The 19678-nt window shown below is 37.2% G+C and overlaps 1 protein-coding gene across 2 annotated transcripts in view; it reads left to right on the plus strand.

Moving 5' to 3' along the window:
* The first annotated feature begins 1753 nt into the window (after nt 1-1753).
* The window catches only part of TMTC2 (transmembrane O-mannosyltransferase targeting cadherins 2), a 205555-nt gene continuing 187630 nt past the window's right edge, over nt 1754-19678 (plus strand). The window contains exon 1 of one of the 2 annotated variants that reach the window (XM_026667680.2): nt 1754-2287. In XM_026667680.2, the coding sequence (XP_026523465.1) occupies nt 2205-2287 (83 nt within the window). In that variant the 5' untranslated portion in view covers nt 1754-2204. The remainder of the gene's footprint in view (nt 2288-19678) is intronic. The other variant, XM_087968041.1, reaches the window with a different exon arrangement.

A 19678-nucleotide genomic window follows, 5' to 3' on the forward strand; every position in this document is an offset into this window, starting at 1 on the left:
CCTTGATTTTGAATGCTAAGAAGGGTCAGCTTAGGTTAATATTTGGATGGGGCCTATCTGGGGATTCTTAGCATTGTGAATGAGGGTGGAGGTTGTAGAAACATCCAAGAAGACAAAGGCAAGGCATTTTTATAACTCTGCTTAAGAAACAGTATGGATGTAGTAAGAAGAGTGGAGCCAGACATGAAAGAAAAATTACTATTTGAAAACGACCTTAGTGCAAATTTGTACTAAATAATAGATATCTAGATTATTTAGACCAGACTGGGTAAAAATTTTGTGGCCAGGGGCTTCCCTTAATTTATTTTGCCTGAAAGCTATAGCAATATCCATCAATTCAGCTGAAAGTTTTCTGGAAAAAAAAATAAGAGCTTGGGCGTACAGGATGCCCACACTTGGATTAGACAGAAAAGGCTTCGGTTTGAATCATTTAATCATTTGTCACAAATTATTTCTAAATTTTATTTGTGTTGGGCACTGCCTCAAGCATACTGAAAAAAGACGACTAGCACATGTTTTAAATCTTTCAATTAAGAAAAAAACATTATTCACACTTGATTAGTGCAGGAAGGAAAGAATCTGTTCTTCTCTTTAGCTGCGGTTATCAAAGAGGAAAAACCTAGGGACAGATTATGTCGAACCAACATTAAAATCCTTTGGGTAGAAGGCCCAGTATATTCAACACTCAACAGGCCCCTGAAAAATAGTGCTATCTGCTGAGGTTTGAACAGGGCTCTCAGCATGTTAATATTTCACGCGTAATGCATCACAGTTTTAAAATTACCCTGATTGGTGATGACACTTTGAAACTAGCTGAACACAGCTGGGAGAACTGGTGTCATTCTAAGATGGGCTTCAAAAGAGCATGTAAAATATTGCCAGGGAAAGACTGGCATGGTTTAGCCTTAGGAAGTCTTCAGAAGGTAGTGTTGAATAATGAGAACAGGTAGAGTCTTTTTTTTTTTTTTAAAAAAAAAAGCATCAGGATTTCATCCATGTGCCTGGGCACGCGGTGTGTCTTGTGGTGTGTCACTTTAGGAAGCTCTCATTGCAGGTGGCTGGCAGGAACACTGCCCATGAGTTGAGGTTTGCATTGATGATTGGATAAAAATAGTGGTGTTGCTCTCCTTGACCTCATAGCAGGGCTACAGCCATTGGTTGTGCCTGTTTGTACTACTCCGGCAGATGGAAATCTCCCAGGTGTGTCCTGAAACCACACACAGAGGGCGAGGGCTTGTTTTCTTCCATTCTGCTCTCCTTTCTTGCAATCTGGGAGGTATTTCGGAGGAACTTGTACATTAAGCAGGGCGGGTCTCCCCTAAATAGGTTGCTAGATACACTCACTCAGCCACCCACCCACCTCTTTGTCCTAGAATGCTAGATTTCAACCCCCACTTGGCTCAACAATATTCTTCCCCCGCAGGGAGGGGGAGTTGCCAGATGACTTGCTTTTGAATAGCGGGCAAGGGTGGAAAGCCTGTGCCAGTCGCAGAGCCGGCCGGTCTCTTTCTTCCCTCCTTTTTAGCTTCTCTCTCGCCTCCCCTTCCCCTCTCCTCCAGAACTGGGGGCGCCTTTAGAAGTACTAAGCTATCTGTTCCTTAGCGAAGAGCGAGAAAAATAAAATAAAATTAAAATAAAGCAGCAGCAGCAGGAAGAGGCAGCAAGCGCCGCCGACACCAAGGGGCGGAAGGCGGACTGGAGCGAGAGAAAGGGGCGGGCCAGAGGGGATGGCACGCAAGCGCGAAGGAAGCTCGGAGAGCCCCACGCGGGCGCTCGCGGAGCCTCGGCGGTGGTTCAGCTGCGAAGGGGCCTCGGGGCGGTCGGGAGTCGGCGGCGGAGTGAGCCACCCGCTATTGGGAGAGCGGAGCAAGGCGGGCAAATTCCAGACCAGGGTTGGTTTGAAAGGCGCCCGGCCAGCCATGGGGTAAAAGGGAGCGAGCGGACACCGAAACAATAAAGCGGCTGGTGCTACCGGGCTCCTCCCGCCGCTGACAGCGCCTGGCCGAGCGCGGGGAAAAGGAGCGAAGATGCCGGGGGCCGGCAGGCGTTGACCGAGCCGACCCGCTAGCAGGAGAAGGAAGCCGAAGTGAAGCAAGGCGGTTGAGAAAGCGCGCGGTGGATGCGTTTCGGGGTTTGGAGCGGCGGCGGCGGCGGCGGCAGCAGCAGCAGCAAAGGGAGAGGCGGAGGTCGGCAGGAGCGGAGAAATGATCGCGGAGTTGGTGAGCAGCGCCCTGGGGCTCGTCCTGTACCTCAATACCCTGGGCGCGGATTTCTGCTACGACGACAGGTAAACGGGGGAGTTGGAGCTGGAGAGTTGGCGGCTACTCCGGCCGACGTGCCCTTCCCCAGGAGATGCCCGTTTGTGTGTGTTGCGTGTTTGTGATGGGGCTTGCGGTTGTGTGCTCTTCGGGAGGAATGTAAGTTGCGGGTCGTGAGAGCACTCTCCGTGCGGGGTCCTCCGATGGAAGAAGCGGTGACTCCCCTTAACTGGTCCGGTGGCTGGAATTCTTAACCTTTAGTCCCCGAGGTTCTCTTTCACCTGTTGAAGCGGGATTAGTCTGATTATTCCTCTTTTTCTTCTATTGGGTAGTTTTTCGCCCCTTTCCCCGCCACCTAGTCAATGGAGTTGCTGTTGCAAGTGCTCTGCCTGTCGAGAAACAACTCGCAATCATAGATTTCCTCGACTGTCAAGTTACTTCGGTCGAACTAGCCCTGCCGGGAATAAACAAAAGAGCCGGGAGGCTGGCAGCACCAGCCAGTCTGATTGTAATAAACCTCTAATCCCTTTTCTTCCCGGATCGCCTTTTCTGTTCCTTGCAAATATACCTGCATTTCATGGAAGGAACAATCTGTTTTGCTTGAGGCTTAATTACATGACCATGTGTGCGTGCTATGGTATTTTGTGCCGAAGAAGTGTTATTCCCTTCAAAGCAACACCTTAATAGGCCGTTTAAACGATGTTACATCTGGACAAAAAGGAAGGAGAAAAAAAAAAGACACCACATTTTGAATTGCTCCCATTTGTTTCTCTTGACATTTTTGTTTCCAGAGCATAACATACTTCTGACATTCTCTTAGATTCTCATACACATGGTAAATAAAGAAAATGAAAATAACCTTCAAATTTCAAAAGTAGTGATCTAGTGGCTTTGTAACTTTCAACCTCTACCTTTTAAATGCCATGAGTGTATCAAGAGAAAGCCACATGCTCTTGTTTAGAAGTTTCCTAGGAGTGCTGATACTGAAAAAACTTATTTTTCCAAGTACACTGAACTCTGTGAGAAATTAAGTTCTGAAATAGAAACTTTTGCTTTTACTTTACTCATAGGGGCAGTACTTGCTTGAGAAATCAAAGAGTAGCTGTTTTTAAGTGTCTGCAAGTGGGCGCCTGTGCATACATTGTCTTTAAAGATTTGCTTGGCAGGTTTTTTTTTTTTTTAAAAAAAATTATGTTGGGCTTTCGTCTGTGTATAAAACATTGCTAATGGAGCAAAATAAAGGACCTAGGACTTAAATTTGCCTTTTTTGAGTTTGGACTGCTAATGAAAGCCATACAGAATTGCTGAATAAAATGACACTGATGTCTAGAAATGTCACAGTTTTGCTGGTGTTTCTACCTTTCCTTAAATAAAAACCCTGTTTTAGGAAATTGATGAAAAGCTCTTAGTAATTAGAGAAACTTCCAATTTGTTCCTTTTTCAGTGATGTAATCTGATTGCAATTAGAGCAGATGCATAATTAAAATATATTGGGGGGAAGAACATGCTTGGCTGAGCTTATAAGCCATTCTGGGGTGTTTGTATGGTCCATTGACGTTAAATCATCCAAAAAGCGAGCAGAAGTTTACTCTGACAGCATTTCGTCAGCCCCTTTCTGTATGGGAAGTGAATAGATCCCTTGGGTAAGAGTGAACCTGCCCTTCAGTAAAGTGTTTGCATTGATACAATTTTTCTTACATGACTGTAATTTGATACCACGGTATCTAAAATATCCAAACTAAGCTGTTTGTAAAACTTACAGATGGAAAATTTGAAGTTCTTCTTTTAATTTGAAGTTCTTATTTTATAGCTCCATTAGTTTCATAAGTATTCTAAACAGAATTATTCAGTGGCTTCAGAAAGAATATTTGGAGAGGATTGTTTATAAAGGCAAACTGAGGGAGGAAAACAAAGCTGAGTGTAGAAAAGCTTTCTGTGAAGTCTTTAGAGAGAAATACACAGAAAGGAAAAGAGGCATTTTTTGCTCTACAAATCATTTGCCCTGCAACACAATCTGTCCATGTTTAAACAGTGAATAGTGCATTTGAGAAGTTTATTTCATTTCAGATGTGTTGCACCTGTTATTATTAGGGAGTTAATGTTATATAATGTTATAATGTTATAATTATAATGTTATAATGTTATTAACTCATATATTCTTTTTGGTTTTACAACATTGAATGCCAATTTCTGTATCCTTTTAGTTATATTAAAAATCCAATCATTTAGCAATAAAGAGCTTACTAATTCTTTAAGATATTTAATAAAACTTTTAAGCTTATTGTCGTCTGGTAATGGTTTTTAAAGGTAGAAAACAAAATAATGCAAAACCCAAACAAAATCTGAGTCACCCTGTTAATACTATGTTGCTAATGTCAGGATATTAAACTGTTGAATGCGCTTCACAGTGGCTGATAAAATTTGTTGAATTGATTTATCAAATTAATATTCTGCCCATCTTGTTGTGGTTCAGGTGTCTCTGAGCAGCTTACATCAAGATAAAACAAACATTTAGCAATTATAAATATAAAAATGGATTAAAATTACAAATTAAAAGAAGCTGAAAAACAAGAGTTTGGAGGAGAGAGATGGGGTGCCTTCTCTGTTAGTCAACAGTGTGCACCTGGTTCTTGACAGGCTTACAGATACAACTATTGTATTTAGTTTTCTAAGAAAGGCTGTAATTGTCTGAAAGACAGATTGATGAAACATACTGTACCCTCAGTTTGTTGGTTGAAGATAGATGGTAATTCAGAACATTATTCAAGAACATGAATAAGTTCATTTGCTGCCATTTATTTTTTGTCATTTGTTGATCCTTTGTCTAAAGATCATTGTTATTCTAGCCATAATTGTACCTTAATGTCATTAGACAAAATTAGCAGCACTTAAATAGTAGGCTATTTATATTTTTGTCCATTCATATAATAATGGGGATGGCTGCTTGGTATTAAGCCCTCATCAATTACACTTTATTTTAACCTGTAGGCATATTAAATTTCTCTAAAAACTGGAGATCTTAAACACTCACTGGATTCTGAAACACACTGCCAGGTGTGGACTTTATTGATTATTCTGTGCATTAGGTCAAATTTTATATTATTCTGGGGCGGAAGGAGAAATTGCAAGTGGCTTCCTCCATACCACTACTCCGTACCATAAAACGATTTTGAGAGTTAAATCCTTAAGCTGAAATATTGCACTAGTCACAGAGTTAAGTTTGTCAAGTTCCCTTTACAAAAATATATATGTTTTAAGGCAGCAGAACAAAGCAAATCACCTGTAAGAATTAATATAGATTATAGTTTTAATGAAAATAGGTGCCTATAAAGTGTCCCAAATGTGCTTTTTCAAAAGGCAACTGGACTTTGTTTTTTTTCATTGAAGATGTTTTGCTTCTCATACAAGAAGCTTCTTCAATTCTCTTTTTCAGTTCTTCAGCTTCTTGCATGGAAAGTAAAATATGTCCAAGGAAAAAATAAAGTCCAGTTGTCTTTTGAAAAAGCACCATTGGGACAACTATGACTTGGATGATTGAGAACCTCCGTAGACATGTGCCTGTAAAATATTTTAGGAGTTTTGTAAGGTTAATTAATATCCTAATTTTCATATGATAAGATCATTTCCTTAATGATAAAAAATTGAAACCAACATGCAGATATGACATAGAATGAGGTTACCTATAGTTCCTCATTGTATTGTGATGTAAAATTTCCCTTTAAGTGTAATTAAATGTTAATATAGGTAATCGACTTATGACTGCTCACTTAACAGTGGTTCAAATTAATAATAGCCTTTGAAAAAATAACTTATAATCTAAACGTAACTTACAACTGTCACACATTTACATGATCAAAATTCTGATGCTTAGCATCCAGTCTGCATTAATAACCAGTTGCAGCATCCCACTGCATGATCATGATTTGTGACAAAAAACCAACAACTTTGGGAAAACTGGATTTGGATTTACAACCATGTGAGTCAAATTACAACTCTGGGATCCCCACTTACTCATAAAATTGGGTCCAGTCACATAATGACTTGACTCATGACTGCAACAACTCATGATAGAAATTCTGATCCCAATTGTGGTAATAAGTCAGGGATTATCTGGACTAATTTTAAAAAAGGTTTGGAAACTCACTCATTTTATATATACATGCACCTAGGCTTATATACATGTACTACAAGTAGCCTTGAAACTTTACTGGAGATGTGTTTGTTAAAAAAAAAAATAACAATAAGATCTTATTGACTCTTGTAGAGTAAATATCCTGTTTCTTCAGACTTGATAAAGTTGTCTTGACAAGCAAAAAAGTAGTAGATAGGAATTCAGACAGAACATAAATTCTTCTGGTGTTTATGGACAGATCATATTAATCCCAAATGTTCTTAAATATAATGTGAAAATAATTCAGCTGGGTCTATTTTGCCTCTGTATTCCATTATCCCATTATTGTTTGATTTGATTTATATCCTATATTTATTTTGTACAATTCAATAGTTTTGGTGATTTAATTTCATGGAACATAGGTGAATCAGTCGCAACCACTTTGGATGACTATAGGTTATCTTCACTGTCAAAGGGGTGATTCCTGTAAAAAACAGGGAAGCAACAACAAAAAGGTATGTCACTATGCAAAACAGGATTTAGGACTAAACAAACTGACCTGATAAAGCAGAAATCTTCTTTTGTTCTTAAATCCCCATATGATATCCTTTATGGCGTCTCTTGTTTCAGCCAAAGCTTAGTTACAAGACCACGAAAATATATATTTTTCCATTTTTTGATCTTTGCTGTTAGTCTCTGTCATTCTGGAAGAAAAGGGGACACCAAACCCTATATTTATTGACACAGATGATTGTTGCATATTGCTTTTGATGTTGAAATATCAAAACAGCAACATGATCTTGAGCAATTTCTTCATTTATTTTGATGATAGTCACTTTTTCCTGTGTCTCTAGCTGCTAAGAAGTGCAAATGCTAATAATTCTGCAGATTTGTTGCTTAGGGTGAGCTTTGACTATATTGCATTCTGATAAATTAAACAAACATGACCTCTCACAGCAAGTCACATCCTAGAAGAATATATGTCACTAAGAATCGCAATTGTATCCCAAATCACAATAGTTCTTAACCGTAGATGCCATGCCATTTATATAACTCCCTTTTTACGACCCATAATGATGTATTTTCATGGTTGGTTAGTGTACTATTCATGGCAATGATATAAATGAACAAAATTTTAGAATTAACAACATTATATATATATATATATATATATATATATATATATATATATATATATATATATATATATATATATATATATATATATGTTTTCTTAAGTTTTCATGGTACTTACATGTATGGTGTTCGGCTTGGTTCGGGTATTTTCTCACGTCATTGTAGTTCTTTTAAAGTTGTAGCAACGTTTCAGCAGAATCTCATCTGCCATCATCAGGCTTCTGTATTGTGTCCGTCTGTGGGTCAGACTTTTACAGTGGTTTCAGATTTAAATTTGGGGCAGCCTATTGCTGTGCCAGAATGGTTTTTCTTCATCCTGATTGGTTGGGAGTCTTGGTCTGTGTTTATTGGTCTCGGAGTTTGCTGTGTTCTGCTTGATGGGTGTTTCTGATATCTTCTGTCTGTTTTTGGCTCTTTTTGTATCTTGATTGGCTGGCAGCATTGTGTTACTTTAATGGAGGTCTTTAGTGCAGCTTGGCTTCGGGTAAATGGACGGCTATCATTAGTTAGGAAGCTGGGTTTCATCTGGGTGCCTGGTTGGGGTGTGTTTGAGCTGGAGGTATCAGGGGGATCTGTTTGTGCCCAGGTGTTTGCCTGGCTTGTGGTGTGGAGATTTTTTGTTTGTGAGTGCAGGCTTCCAAATGATTGACAGCCTGGTGGAATCATCTCTTCTGTTCATGCTTTCTGGTCTTTTTCAATCTCTATGGCTTCTCTGATGACTCTGTGGCTAGGGTTTTCCATAGTGGCCAGGGTTTTGGTGCCATTGAAGTTGATGCTATGACCTGTAGCTTCCATGTGTTGGACTAGTGAGGAAGTGTGTTCCAGCTTTTTGACTGCATTTTTGTGTTCATCCAGGCGGGTACTTATTCTTCTATTGGTCTGTCCAATGTATGTGGCCGGGCATGATGCACAGGGGACTTCATATACGCCTTGGTTTTCCAGGTCAATTTTATCTTTGGGGTTGCTAAGGATGGCTGCTATTTTTCTGTCTGTTTTGAAGGCAGTCCTGATGTGATGTCTGTGTAGTACCTTACTAATTTTGTCTGTAGTACCTCTTATGTAGGGCAGGACAGCTGTTCCATAGGTCTGTTCATCTTCTGGGTCTCTATTATGTTTCAGTGTGTTTTTGTGGATCAAGCTGGTGATTTTGCTTTTGTGGAAGCCGTTGGCTGTCAGTACTTTAGTCAGGGTGCATAGTTCAGCCTTAATGTGTGTCTTGTCTGCCAGGCGTTTGGTTCTGGTAATTAGCTTCACATGTACAAAACTCATACCACTTCTTGGAAATGATCAAAGATCTACACGTGGAGCAAGAAGATCTGCTTGTAAGTTTTGACGTGGTTTCCCTATTCACTCAAGTCCCGATAAAAGAGACCCTTGAAATCATCAAAAATAAATACCAACCAGCCAAACACCTCATGGAACTAACAGAACACTGCTTAACCAACACATATTTCATATACAAAGGACAAAGATACAAACAAATAGAAGGAGCCCCCATGGGATCACCACTGTCACCTGTCATTGCTAACCTGTTCATGGAAGAATTCGAATCCAGAGCCCTGGCCAATGCCATCCTCAAACCCAAACTATGGTTAAGATACATCGATGACACATTCGTGATTTGGCCCCATGGACAAGAAAACCTAAACAATTTCCTAACACACCTAAACAGCGCACACCCCAAAATCAAGTTCACCATGGAAACAGAAACAAACAAACAACTACCATTCCTAGATGTACTAATCTACAAAAAACAGATGGCACACTAGGACACACCATATACCAGAAGAAAACCCACACCAACCGCTACCTCAACGCCCAATCCCACCACCACCCAGCACAGATAAACTCCGTGGCTAAAACACTAATTACCAGAACCAAACGCCTGGCAGACAAGACACACATTAAGGCTGAACTATGCACCCTGACTAAAGTACTGACAGCCAACGGCTTCCACAAAAGCAAAATCACCAGCTTGATCCACAAAAACACACTGAAACATAATAGAGACCCAGAAGATGAACAGACCTATGGAACAGCTGTCCTGCCCTACATAAGAGGTACTACAGACAAAATTAGTAAGGTACTACACAGACATCACATCAGGACTGCCTTCAAAACAGACAGAAAAATAGCAGCCATCCTTAGCAACCCCAAAGATAAAATTGACCTGGAAAACCAAGGCGTATACGAAGTCCCCTGTGCATCATGCCTGGCCACATACATTGGACAGACCAATAGAAGAATAAGTACCCGCCTGGATGAACACAAAAATGCAGTCAAAAAGCTGGAACACACTTCCTCACTAGTCCAACACATGGAAGCTACAGGTCATAGCATCAACTTCAATGGCACCAAAACCCTGGCCACTATGGAAAACCCTAGCCACAGAGTCATCAGAGAAGCCATAGAGATTGAAAAAGACCAGAAAGCATGAACAGAAGAGATGATTCCACCAGGCTGTCAATCATTTGGAAGCCTGCACTCACAAACAAAAAATCTCCACACCACAAGCCAGGCAAACACCTGGGCACAAACAGATCCCCCCTGATACCTCCAGCTCAAACACACCCCAACCAGGCACCCAGATGAAACCCAGCTTCCTAACTAATGATAGCCGTCCATTTACCCGAAGCCAAGCTGCACTAAAGACCTCCATTAAAGTAACACAATGCTGCCAGCCAATCAAGATACAAAAAGAGCCAAAAAACAGACAGAAGATATCAGAAACACCCATCAAGCAGAACACAGCAAACTCCGAGACCAATAAACACAGACCAAGACTCCCAACCAATCAGGATGAAGAAAAACCATTCTGGCACAGCAATAGGCTGCCCCAAATTTAAATCTGAAACCACTGTAAAAGTCTGACCCACAGACGGACACAATACAGAAGCCTGATGATGGCAGATGAGATTCTGCTGAAACGTTGCTACAACTTTAAAAGAACTACAATGACGTGGGAAAATACCCGAACCAAGCCGAACACCATATATGTATGTGTATATATATATATATATATATATATATATATATATATATATATATATATATATATATATATATATATATATATATATATATATAGTGATCCTGGTATACAAAATATCCTCCAATGACCAATAAACATGCAAACGAATCCTCTGGGTAAAAACGAATTGCTACATTAGCTAATAATGTGCTGCTTTAAAAATGTTATGTGAGATTTAGAAGACATCCCACTGACTTTTATGATTAATCATATTTATTAATGAACTGGCTGTCACTATTTCTCCATATGGCCTACCATGATATTCTATAATATTGTTTATAAAAATATGTTTTCTTAGCATCTGTTTAAGAATCTCATGTGTGGAGGTATCAGCGTATTTCTTTCTTTCTGTGGCTTGTATTAAAATGATACAATTTAATATAAATCTACTATTTTTAGTCCCAGCTTCTACAATCAATATGTTATGATGTATTTATCCATGCTGTCATTGCAGTTTCATATAAAGAGTTACAGATTTTTTTCTCCTTTTTGTATGCCTGATATCCTTATTCTGTAGGGACCAGAGGCCTTCAAAACTCTAAGACTCAACCTGTATTTGATTTCAGCTGACCAGGATTTTGTTTGGTGTTTTTGGGGAGATGGAGGTGGGTGGGGCTAAAATTAGTTGATCCAGTTTTCCCATTCACATGATACTCTACTCCCTTTCTTTTGATGCAGTTGTATGTCATGTAAACAGGACCACTAGGTTGAAATTTTATCTTGCTAACTTGCTTCAGAATAGAAAACTGTTTTGCAAAATTAGCTTCTTTGTCTCCATTCAGCACATCCAATTTTTGTTCTTTTTAAATGGATGTGAATGCATGTTATAGCTGCTAAAGACGCCTACTACTATAATTGGATTACTATAAAGAACAGTTTTTCACTTGAAATTGGGCTGTTTAGTCTGTCTATCTGGCATATTCAAGTGTCTGTTAGTTATAACTAGAATGTGTAAGATCATTTACAGCTACAGTGAAAGCTACCCACATGTATTCACTATTTTGTTACAAACCCCAAAGCAAAGCAAAGCAGTACACTTTCTGGATAGTATTGTTATGTTGCCCTATAATATTGACTGATAATTTATTTCTGCTGGAGTTGATCATTTTGAAGGAACTGAATACAAACAGAGCTATTTTATATTTAACGTTTTCATTTTGTAACTTAATTTACAGTATTATGATTGTTTTCACAATTCTAAAAGAGGCAGCTTTAATATTTGAATTGAACAACATGGATATGTGGATTTCCCATAGATTATTGAATACCCCACAAGTATTCAATACATTAAATGATAACAAGATCAATCTATGATGAAGTGTAATTTGTGAAGAAGTCATCTGTTTCTTGGAATGTCTAGTGTGAAAGTATTTAGATTATTTCTTAATTATGGGTTATTTCATAAATACATTTTAAGATACATTTCTGTATTGGATTAGTGAATTGATCAGTTGGTCTGTTTACAGTATTTGAAGTGAAATTTTTGAATAACACTCCTTAAAGCATTAAAATAACTGCATGTCCTGAAAAGCTGGTTACTTTAAGAGCTTCCCAGATCATCACTGAACATTTGTTCTTGTTTTTCCAGCAATCCTCAGTGCACATATTGATAACTTAAGGGTGTCTTTAAAGTCTCAGGAAGACAAGTCTGCCTCATCACTATGGGGAGATTTTTTTTTCCTTTCATTAAATTGTGTCTGATTCTTGGAGATTGCCTGGATATGTCCCTGCAGGTTTTTTGGCCAGAATTTACCACTGGTTTCTTTCAAGGGTGGAGAGAGAATGATTGGCCCAAGGTCATCCAGCATGCTTTGTGCCTAAGATGGGACTAGAACCCAGAGTCTCCCAGTTTATAGCCTAAGGCAAGGGTCTTCAAACTTGGCAAGTTTAAGACTTGTGGACTTTAACTCCCAGAATTCCTGAGATAACATGACTGGAGGAGGAATTCTGGGAATTGAAGTCCACAAATCTTAAAGCTGTCAAGTTTGAAGACCCCTGGCCTAAGGCCTTAACCACTACACCAAACTTAGTAGCTAACAGTCTTGCTAACTAAATTAGTTAATATATTCAACCTAGAAATCAGCTAAGTTTTTAATCAGTATGGGTTGAGTTTTAATCAGGAGGCACCATTAGAAGAAAACAGAATTGTGTAAGACATACTTTTTAGCAATACAATGATGTTTTATTAAAATTTATATTTGTAGTATGTTCATAATTTGGTGGTAATGCAAATATATTTAATTGTAGTTTTCCAGTCCATCTCTGAAGTCAGAGTTAGTGGGATTATAGAATTTAAAATGGGTTCATTCAAATATGTTGCATGGGATAGCTATTGCTAAAGTCCAGTAGCTCATGTAGTTAGTTGAGCATTTTGTATGTCACTGAGGCCAACCAGATGGATATGAGAAACATAGCTAGGAATACATTGCTTTCACTTTTTTAGTAGCTGATACTGGTGAACCGTAATACTGAATTCATACAACACATTAAAAGCCAAACTAACCATCGGTTTTGGCCGGGGATAGTTTGTAATTGCAGCTAATATATGATGACTGGAATAGGAAACTTAACATTATTATTTTTCCTTTGACTTAGATTTTAGTTTAGCTTTCTATTTAGTTTCAAGTCTATTCATAGCTTCTTGTGTGAGTGGCTGAGATGTGATTCATAGAAGTCTTAGTTTAGGAATATTGTCAGCACACTCCCACGTGAGTTCAGAAATAGGCTAGTGTAGTGAGGCTTAGTATTTTGGTTTACACACGGCGAAAGCATTTTTAAATGGTGGATGTGGAAGTTTCATGGTAAACATTCCATCACTGGAAGGACCTTCTTGGTTTACTTAAACCAGTAAAATTGGTGGCTTTTTCTTGTGTTCTAGAATTTCCATTATCTGGACAATGCCAAACATTAGCACTGGTAATTATATACAATGGATATTTGTTGTAATTGTATAGCCAGCCCCAGTTCTTCTGCTGATGGAACTACTGCTGTATATTCTGTCTTGGGAATGTTCTATTTCTGTCTTAAGATCCATCACTAAAATTTTGGAATGGTCTCTGTAATAAGAAGAAATGCACTTTACAAAATCATTTGCTGAACTTTCTATATAAATAGAGAATTTATATAATAATATTGAGTGTCAATTATTTGACTGCTTGAATTTTCAAAGATAACATGTTGAGGTAGCTTGTATCTTCATAAAATTGAGTATTTTCTATAAGAAGATCAAAGGAAACAAACATCACTCTCTCTCCTGTTCCTAATTCCTGTAATCACAGTTTGTTGAGATTTATTATTGGTTCTTATAGGCATTTGCAAGTAGTTATTTATAATTTTTACCAACACAATAATTATGGCTGATTCCAAGTTTCTCATTTGTTTGGAGGGTTTATATTATAATTTATATTATATTGATATAATTAATAGCACATGATATTGTTGCACAGGACCTTCCTATGTCAGACCCTCTTTCTCTTGTAATCCAGTACTTGCTGAACATTTTTAAAAGATAGATTTGGATAGCTACAATGTGATTTGGATGGCTCCAACTGCTTTGGCTTTTCTGAGGACTGTTAAAAATTGGCTTTTCCCTAAGTTTGAGGACCTTACTTACTTATTATCATTATTTATTATATCATTTTAATTGGTTGTAGATTTTTAATACCACTTTTAATACTGTTTTTGCATACAGTGTTCTCCACACAGAGTTACATATTTAACATGGGCAGTTATATAAATGTGATAAATGAGATAGATAGACAGACATAGTTCACTGTTGCTCTATCTATTAAAAACTAAATTTTATGTTTTAATCTTCTGAACCTTTAAACTATTTTTGAATGATTCTTGAGTTAAATTCTACTTTTTTTGCCCTTTGAAATCTGACTTTTCTTTCCATTTTGGTTTTGTGGATTCTTTTTATCTCTTTTCTAAATAGCTGAACTGATTATAAATAAAGGTTACAAATATTGACAAAATAACACATACAGACAAAATCATATGGAGATTTGCAGCCCTGGTCAAAAGGGCCCAGCAGAGATTATACTACCTGAGGCTTCTCAGAAAACAACAACTGAATGAAAAACTGCTGGTGAGCTTCTACTACTGCACCACAGAGAGCATTTTAACATACTGCACCTCTCTATGGTTTGCCAATTGCACAGTGGCAGATAGGACAGCACTCCAGAGAGTTAACGTCATTGCCCAGAGGATCATTGGTTGCCCTCTTCCCTCTTTGGAAGAGCTTTATAGCTCCCGCTGCCTTAAGAAAGTTCAAAACATTCTCAAAAATCCATCTCATCCTGGGAACCCTTTTTTTGAACTATTACCATCTGGCAGACAGTACAGAATATTAAAAAAAAAGTAGCTCTTTTGAATTCTGCTGTATAGTGCAGTGTTGGTGTGGTGTCGGGGGTTTCCGGTTCAATGTGTGAAGGGTGAAGGATGTGTGTTTGTGTTTATTTTCATGGTCATGGTCATGATGTGCCCTGAAGATGGTGTTTGATTTCATTGTACGAGGCGCAATGACAATAAAGTAAACTAAACTAAACTAAACTAAACTAAACTGTTTGATTCATTTTGGTTAAAATGTACTTTTTGTACTATATTGATACTTCGCATAGAATTTTGTTTTGATTATCAGAGGTTGGTCAGAATGACACAAAATATGAATGTCATTCTTTAAGAATATCACTCTGACAGATTGATGGATACTTTTATTTCTAGGTTTAATGTAATAGTTTTCCAGAAAAAGTACTGGAAGTATTTTCTTTGGATTTTTGTTGTGGAATTTCAAACAATGAGACAATTGACTTTGGATTGTAGTCTTTGGAAAATACGGCACAGTTTTGTTTTTCAAACCCAGCAGTAGTGCTTGCTGGAAATGTGTTAATTTGAAGCAGGGAATAATTCATTTTGGCAAAGCTTTGTGTCAGTGTGTTAAATATTCATCAAAATAATGACAGGATTTCATGACTTGACAGTCAGCATTATATTTTAGATTATTTAAAATAATTTTAATGAATTGCTTACCATATATTTGGAAGGTTAGAGTTTATGCTTTTTTCTAAGAGATAACAGAAGGAATCAACGGTTAAGTGCTTAAGTCTACTGTAAAGAAATTGTTGAATTACATGAAATCTTTTCCCCTCCCAGGAGCAATAACAGTCGAATCAGTAATTCTTCTGGTCCTAGAAATGAATACTTACAGATAATTGAATCAGGATTTTCCATATGAGTGTACAAAGCATAGCTAGTACACAATTGGGGTATTTACAGGATTATTATTATTGTCTTTAGCTCTTGCTAAACTGAGGAAAATTGAACTTTGACTCTTTGATAAGCTAGATTCATATTTTAGACCTACAAAGAGCCAGTTATTGTTCAGTCCCCCAAAAAGATCTTGCTTGTTCTTTGATCTTAATTAGCAAAGCATAAATGAATGTCATTGGCTAAAATATCACAATCACAATATTTAGTGTAGTGTCTGATTAAATATTTTATGTCTATACATGGATTCTTATAGGTGGGGAAGATGTGATAAAGGCAAAGGCTTCTCAAATCACTTCCATTTATTCAGTTTTTCACATTCATACATAGGAAGACTTTATAGGTAAAAATATTTGATGTAGGTGAAGCAATTAAAAAATATAGGCTTGGGTGCCTGAGAGAGGTGTACATATTTTAACACTATACCTATATGGTTTTTCCAAAGCATCCATGATATAATATTATGATATAAGGTAACATTTTTCTCTACAATGGATGTAAGATATAACTGTACTAGATTTAAAATAAAAAATGCAGATAATCTAGCATGTCACTAAGGAATAACATTTAAACATATGATTTTATTTCTTTATATTATTTATTTATTTCTACAAATTTAGAGGAAGCAGATATTCTCCTCCACGCAGGGGTCCCCTATGTCCGGTCTATGGACCAGCACTGCTCCGTGGCATGGCAATAACTGGGCCATGCAAACAAGCAAAGTCTTATCTGTGGGATGCAGGCAGCACATGAAACCATGCCTCCTCTGGTCCATGGAAAAATGTCTCTTCATGGAACCGGTCCCTAGTGCCCAAAAGGCTGGGGGCCTGCATATAGGAAATAAATTTATCCATATATGTAGCTAGACTAGACTATATGATATGGCAATGTATTTCATTTTCCTTTTTAAAAATAGTTTAATCAGTGAGGGAAACTGAGTCTCCTTTCACCTCTTGGAACATTTCCATTTCATATTTCAACTATAGGAATATTAGTACTAAAAATAACACAAATGCGGTGGTGGAATATCTGATTTTGCAATGCCTCTTGTCTCCTCATATTGTGTACGGAAAATAGAAAAGTATTAATCACTGGCTGACCAACCCATCTATTTTGAAAGACACATAATACAAAGGTTAATAATCTTGGGGGGAAAAACCACCTACAGATTCAAATTGTACTAATGCACTTTTATTTAACCACATTTTAACTTTTATTCTGCATTTGTATCTTATGCTAAGTGCACATTTCGGATTAGCATGTTATCTGGACCAAGCTATTACATTTGCTGCTTTCATGTTTAGTACTATCTTGGATTCTCCCCCCCATGAACAAAATGCACATATGACACTATTGAGAGCTTGGAAACCAGTATTGAGCTAGATTTTTGTGTGTAATGTCTCAGGAAGGCAATTTGCTAAATAAGAATACACTATTTTAATCTCTTTAATCAAATATGACTACTAGGCCATTAAAGTGATATTTAATTGAGGATGAATTGCAAGTTTAGTCAATCAATAAAACACAATACTAAGCCATGATGGCTTAGTTGGTAATAAACAGAGCATATTATGGCTTTGCCATGTGTGACCCAAGCCAGTATAGAAATTATAGCATATTTGTATCAATTCAATAGAAGATCCTTGGTTCATGTAACAATTGGTATATTTACTCATGTTCACAGTAGATAGCAAGTTTTAGCTGATATTAGCATGCTAAGCAGGATCATATTGGATGGGAGAACATCAGGGAATACTTGGAATAGAAGAGTGGACTGGAAGGTTGGAAAATCCTGGAAGGCAATGACAAATCGCTGAGAATAAATGGATGTGTCAATGAAGTACCAAAGCTGATATGAGGAAGACTTTGCCTTTACCCTTGCTATTAAGTAAATGTGCATATTTGATTACATATAATTTCATGATTTACATAAATTCTAATGGTGAGGTGTGTTGTTTTGTATAATTTTCATTCTCTGAAACACAGGAAGCTTGAGATATATGCCAGGCAGTAAAAGGTTATCAGCATGATTGTCTCCAGTCTCTCTTTCTCATTAGACTACCTGTAATTAACTATAATAATCAAAAATAAAAGCAATGAAATACATTGTCAATTTTACTGCAATTCATATATTGCCCTTCTTTTTTTATACTCTAACCAGAGGATTGCAACTTAGGAAAAAGGAGAGGAGAAAAGGGGAGAGGAAACAACTGAAGGATGCTCATAAATCCCAGATTGTCTGATCTAGCTGCTTAGATTTCAAGATACGGTCTCAGAGCTTTTGTTTTCAAGACAGTCAGCACCCAGATATTTCATTAAAAATTGAGCATGTCTCACATCATAAATTCCTAGGTTATTAATCTGATACCAAATATATACATACATATAAAATATAATAAATTCATGTTATTAATCTGAGTATATGTATACAATTACAAGGCAGTGTGTTTATTTCATAACATATAATGAATCTTGGAAAGATCCAGTGTTGCCAAAAATTTAATCTCTCGATGTAATCTCCTTTACAGAGAATGATTGGAATTTTATAATATCTGTATTTATTTAAAATACAGAGATTGATTGTAACTAGAGACACAGATTTAATTCTCAAACAAAGACCATTACTTCTGTATAGGTCTTTGGAAAAAATAGCACTCAGCACTCTAGGAAGTTTACAAAGCCCAAACTCAGCTGTGGTCAGGTATTGTCTCATCACAACCACACCATAAGAGCCCTATCAGAGGAAATTGGTGATCAAGTTTCAGTAACATAGATGTAATTGTAGCCTCTATTGCTTCAACTCTAACCAAGATAATTGTGCTATTATAAATTGGATGATCACCAGATTTTTTATTCTTTGAATAATTATTTGCTTTATTAATTTCTTTTACTTTTTGATGGTTACTAAAAATTTAGGCATTTCTGATCACTCACTTGCATGTATGTACAGGTAATGCCCAGGTTATGAACATTCCCTTAGCAAACGTACTATATAGTCCTCCAAAGTGTGTGTCATACCTAATTGCTGCTTGACCCTTCTGTACTATTCTCTCTTCTTTCTTTCTTTCTTTCTTTCTTTCTTTCTTTCTTTCTTTCTTTCTTTCTTTCTTTCTTTCTTTCTTTCTTTCTTTCTTTCTTTCTTTCTTTCTTTCTTTCTTTCTTTCCTTCCTTCCTTCCTTCCTTTCCTTTCCTTTCCTTTCCCTTTCCCTTTCCCTTTCCCTTTCCCTTTCCTTTTCCTTTTCCTTTTCCTTTTCCTTTTCCCTTTCCTTTTCCTCCATTTTTATACTCTCTCCACCCAAGAACAATCTTGTCTTGGTGCCTGCTTTTAGTATTTTCTTTGGGGATTCTTTTTAGTGATAAAAAAGAGAAACTAAAGCAATAATCCTGTTATAAGATTATATTATTCCATATTCTGAGGAAGTAGAGGGTAATCCATGAAAATCTGTGCAATAATAAATTTGTTAGGCATAAGATGGTAACATACTTACCAACAAAAATAAGCTTATTTAGGATTTCAGTCTTTAGAATTACATAGTACCAAGTCATAGTAGTGTTTTTAAATTTAACCAAATTCTTTGGTATTTAATAATAAAATAAGGATGTATAATGTAATCAGAAGGAAAATGGCCTCTTTTTTTTTTTTTTTTGCTCAGGCTAAAAATAAAAACACAGTCTCTGTATGGCTTCATAGGTAGGAATGTGGCACGGAGCCCAAGAGAATAAAATGGTTTCAGTTGCACTACTGAAGATGGTTAAAAACCTAGTCTTTTTTATTTTCTGATGTGCTTTGTCTGTCTTATGTCATTCAGACCTTACAGTAGAAAAAAATTAGATATGTTTACAGTATCCTGATATCATTTATGTGCTTCTAAA

Source organism: Notechis scutatus, chromosome 6 (genome assembly GCF_049901735.1).
Source record: "Notechis scutatus isolate UNSWTSFEM ecotype Mainland chromosome 6, rNotScu1.2, whole genome shotgun sequence".
In the NCBI taxonomy this organism is placed as follows: domain Eukaryota; kingdom Metazoa; phylum Chordata; class Lepidosauria; order Squamata; family Elapidae; genus Notechis; species Notechis scutatus.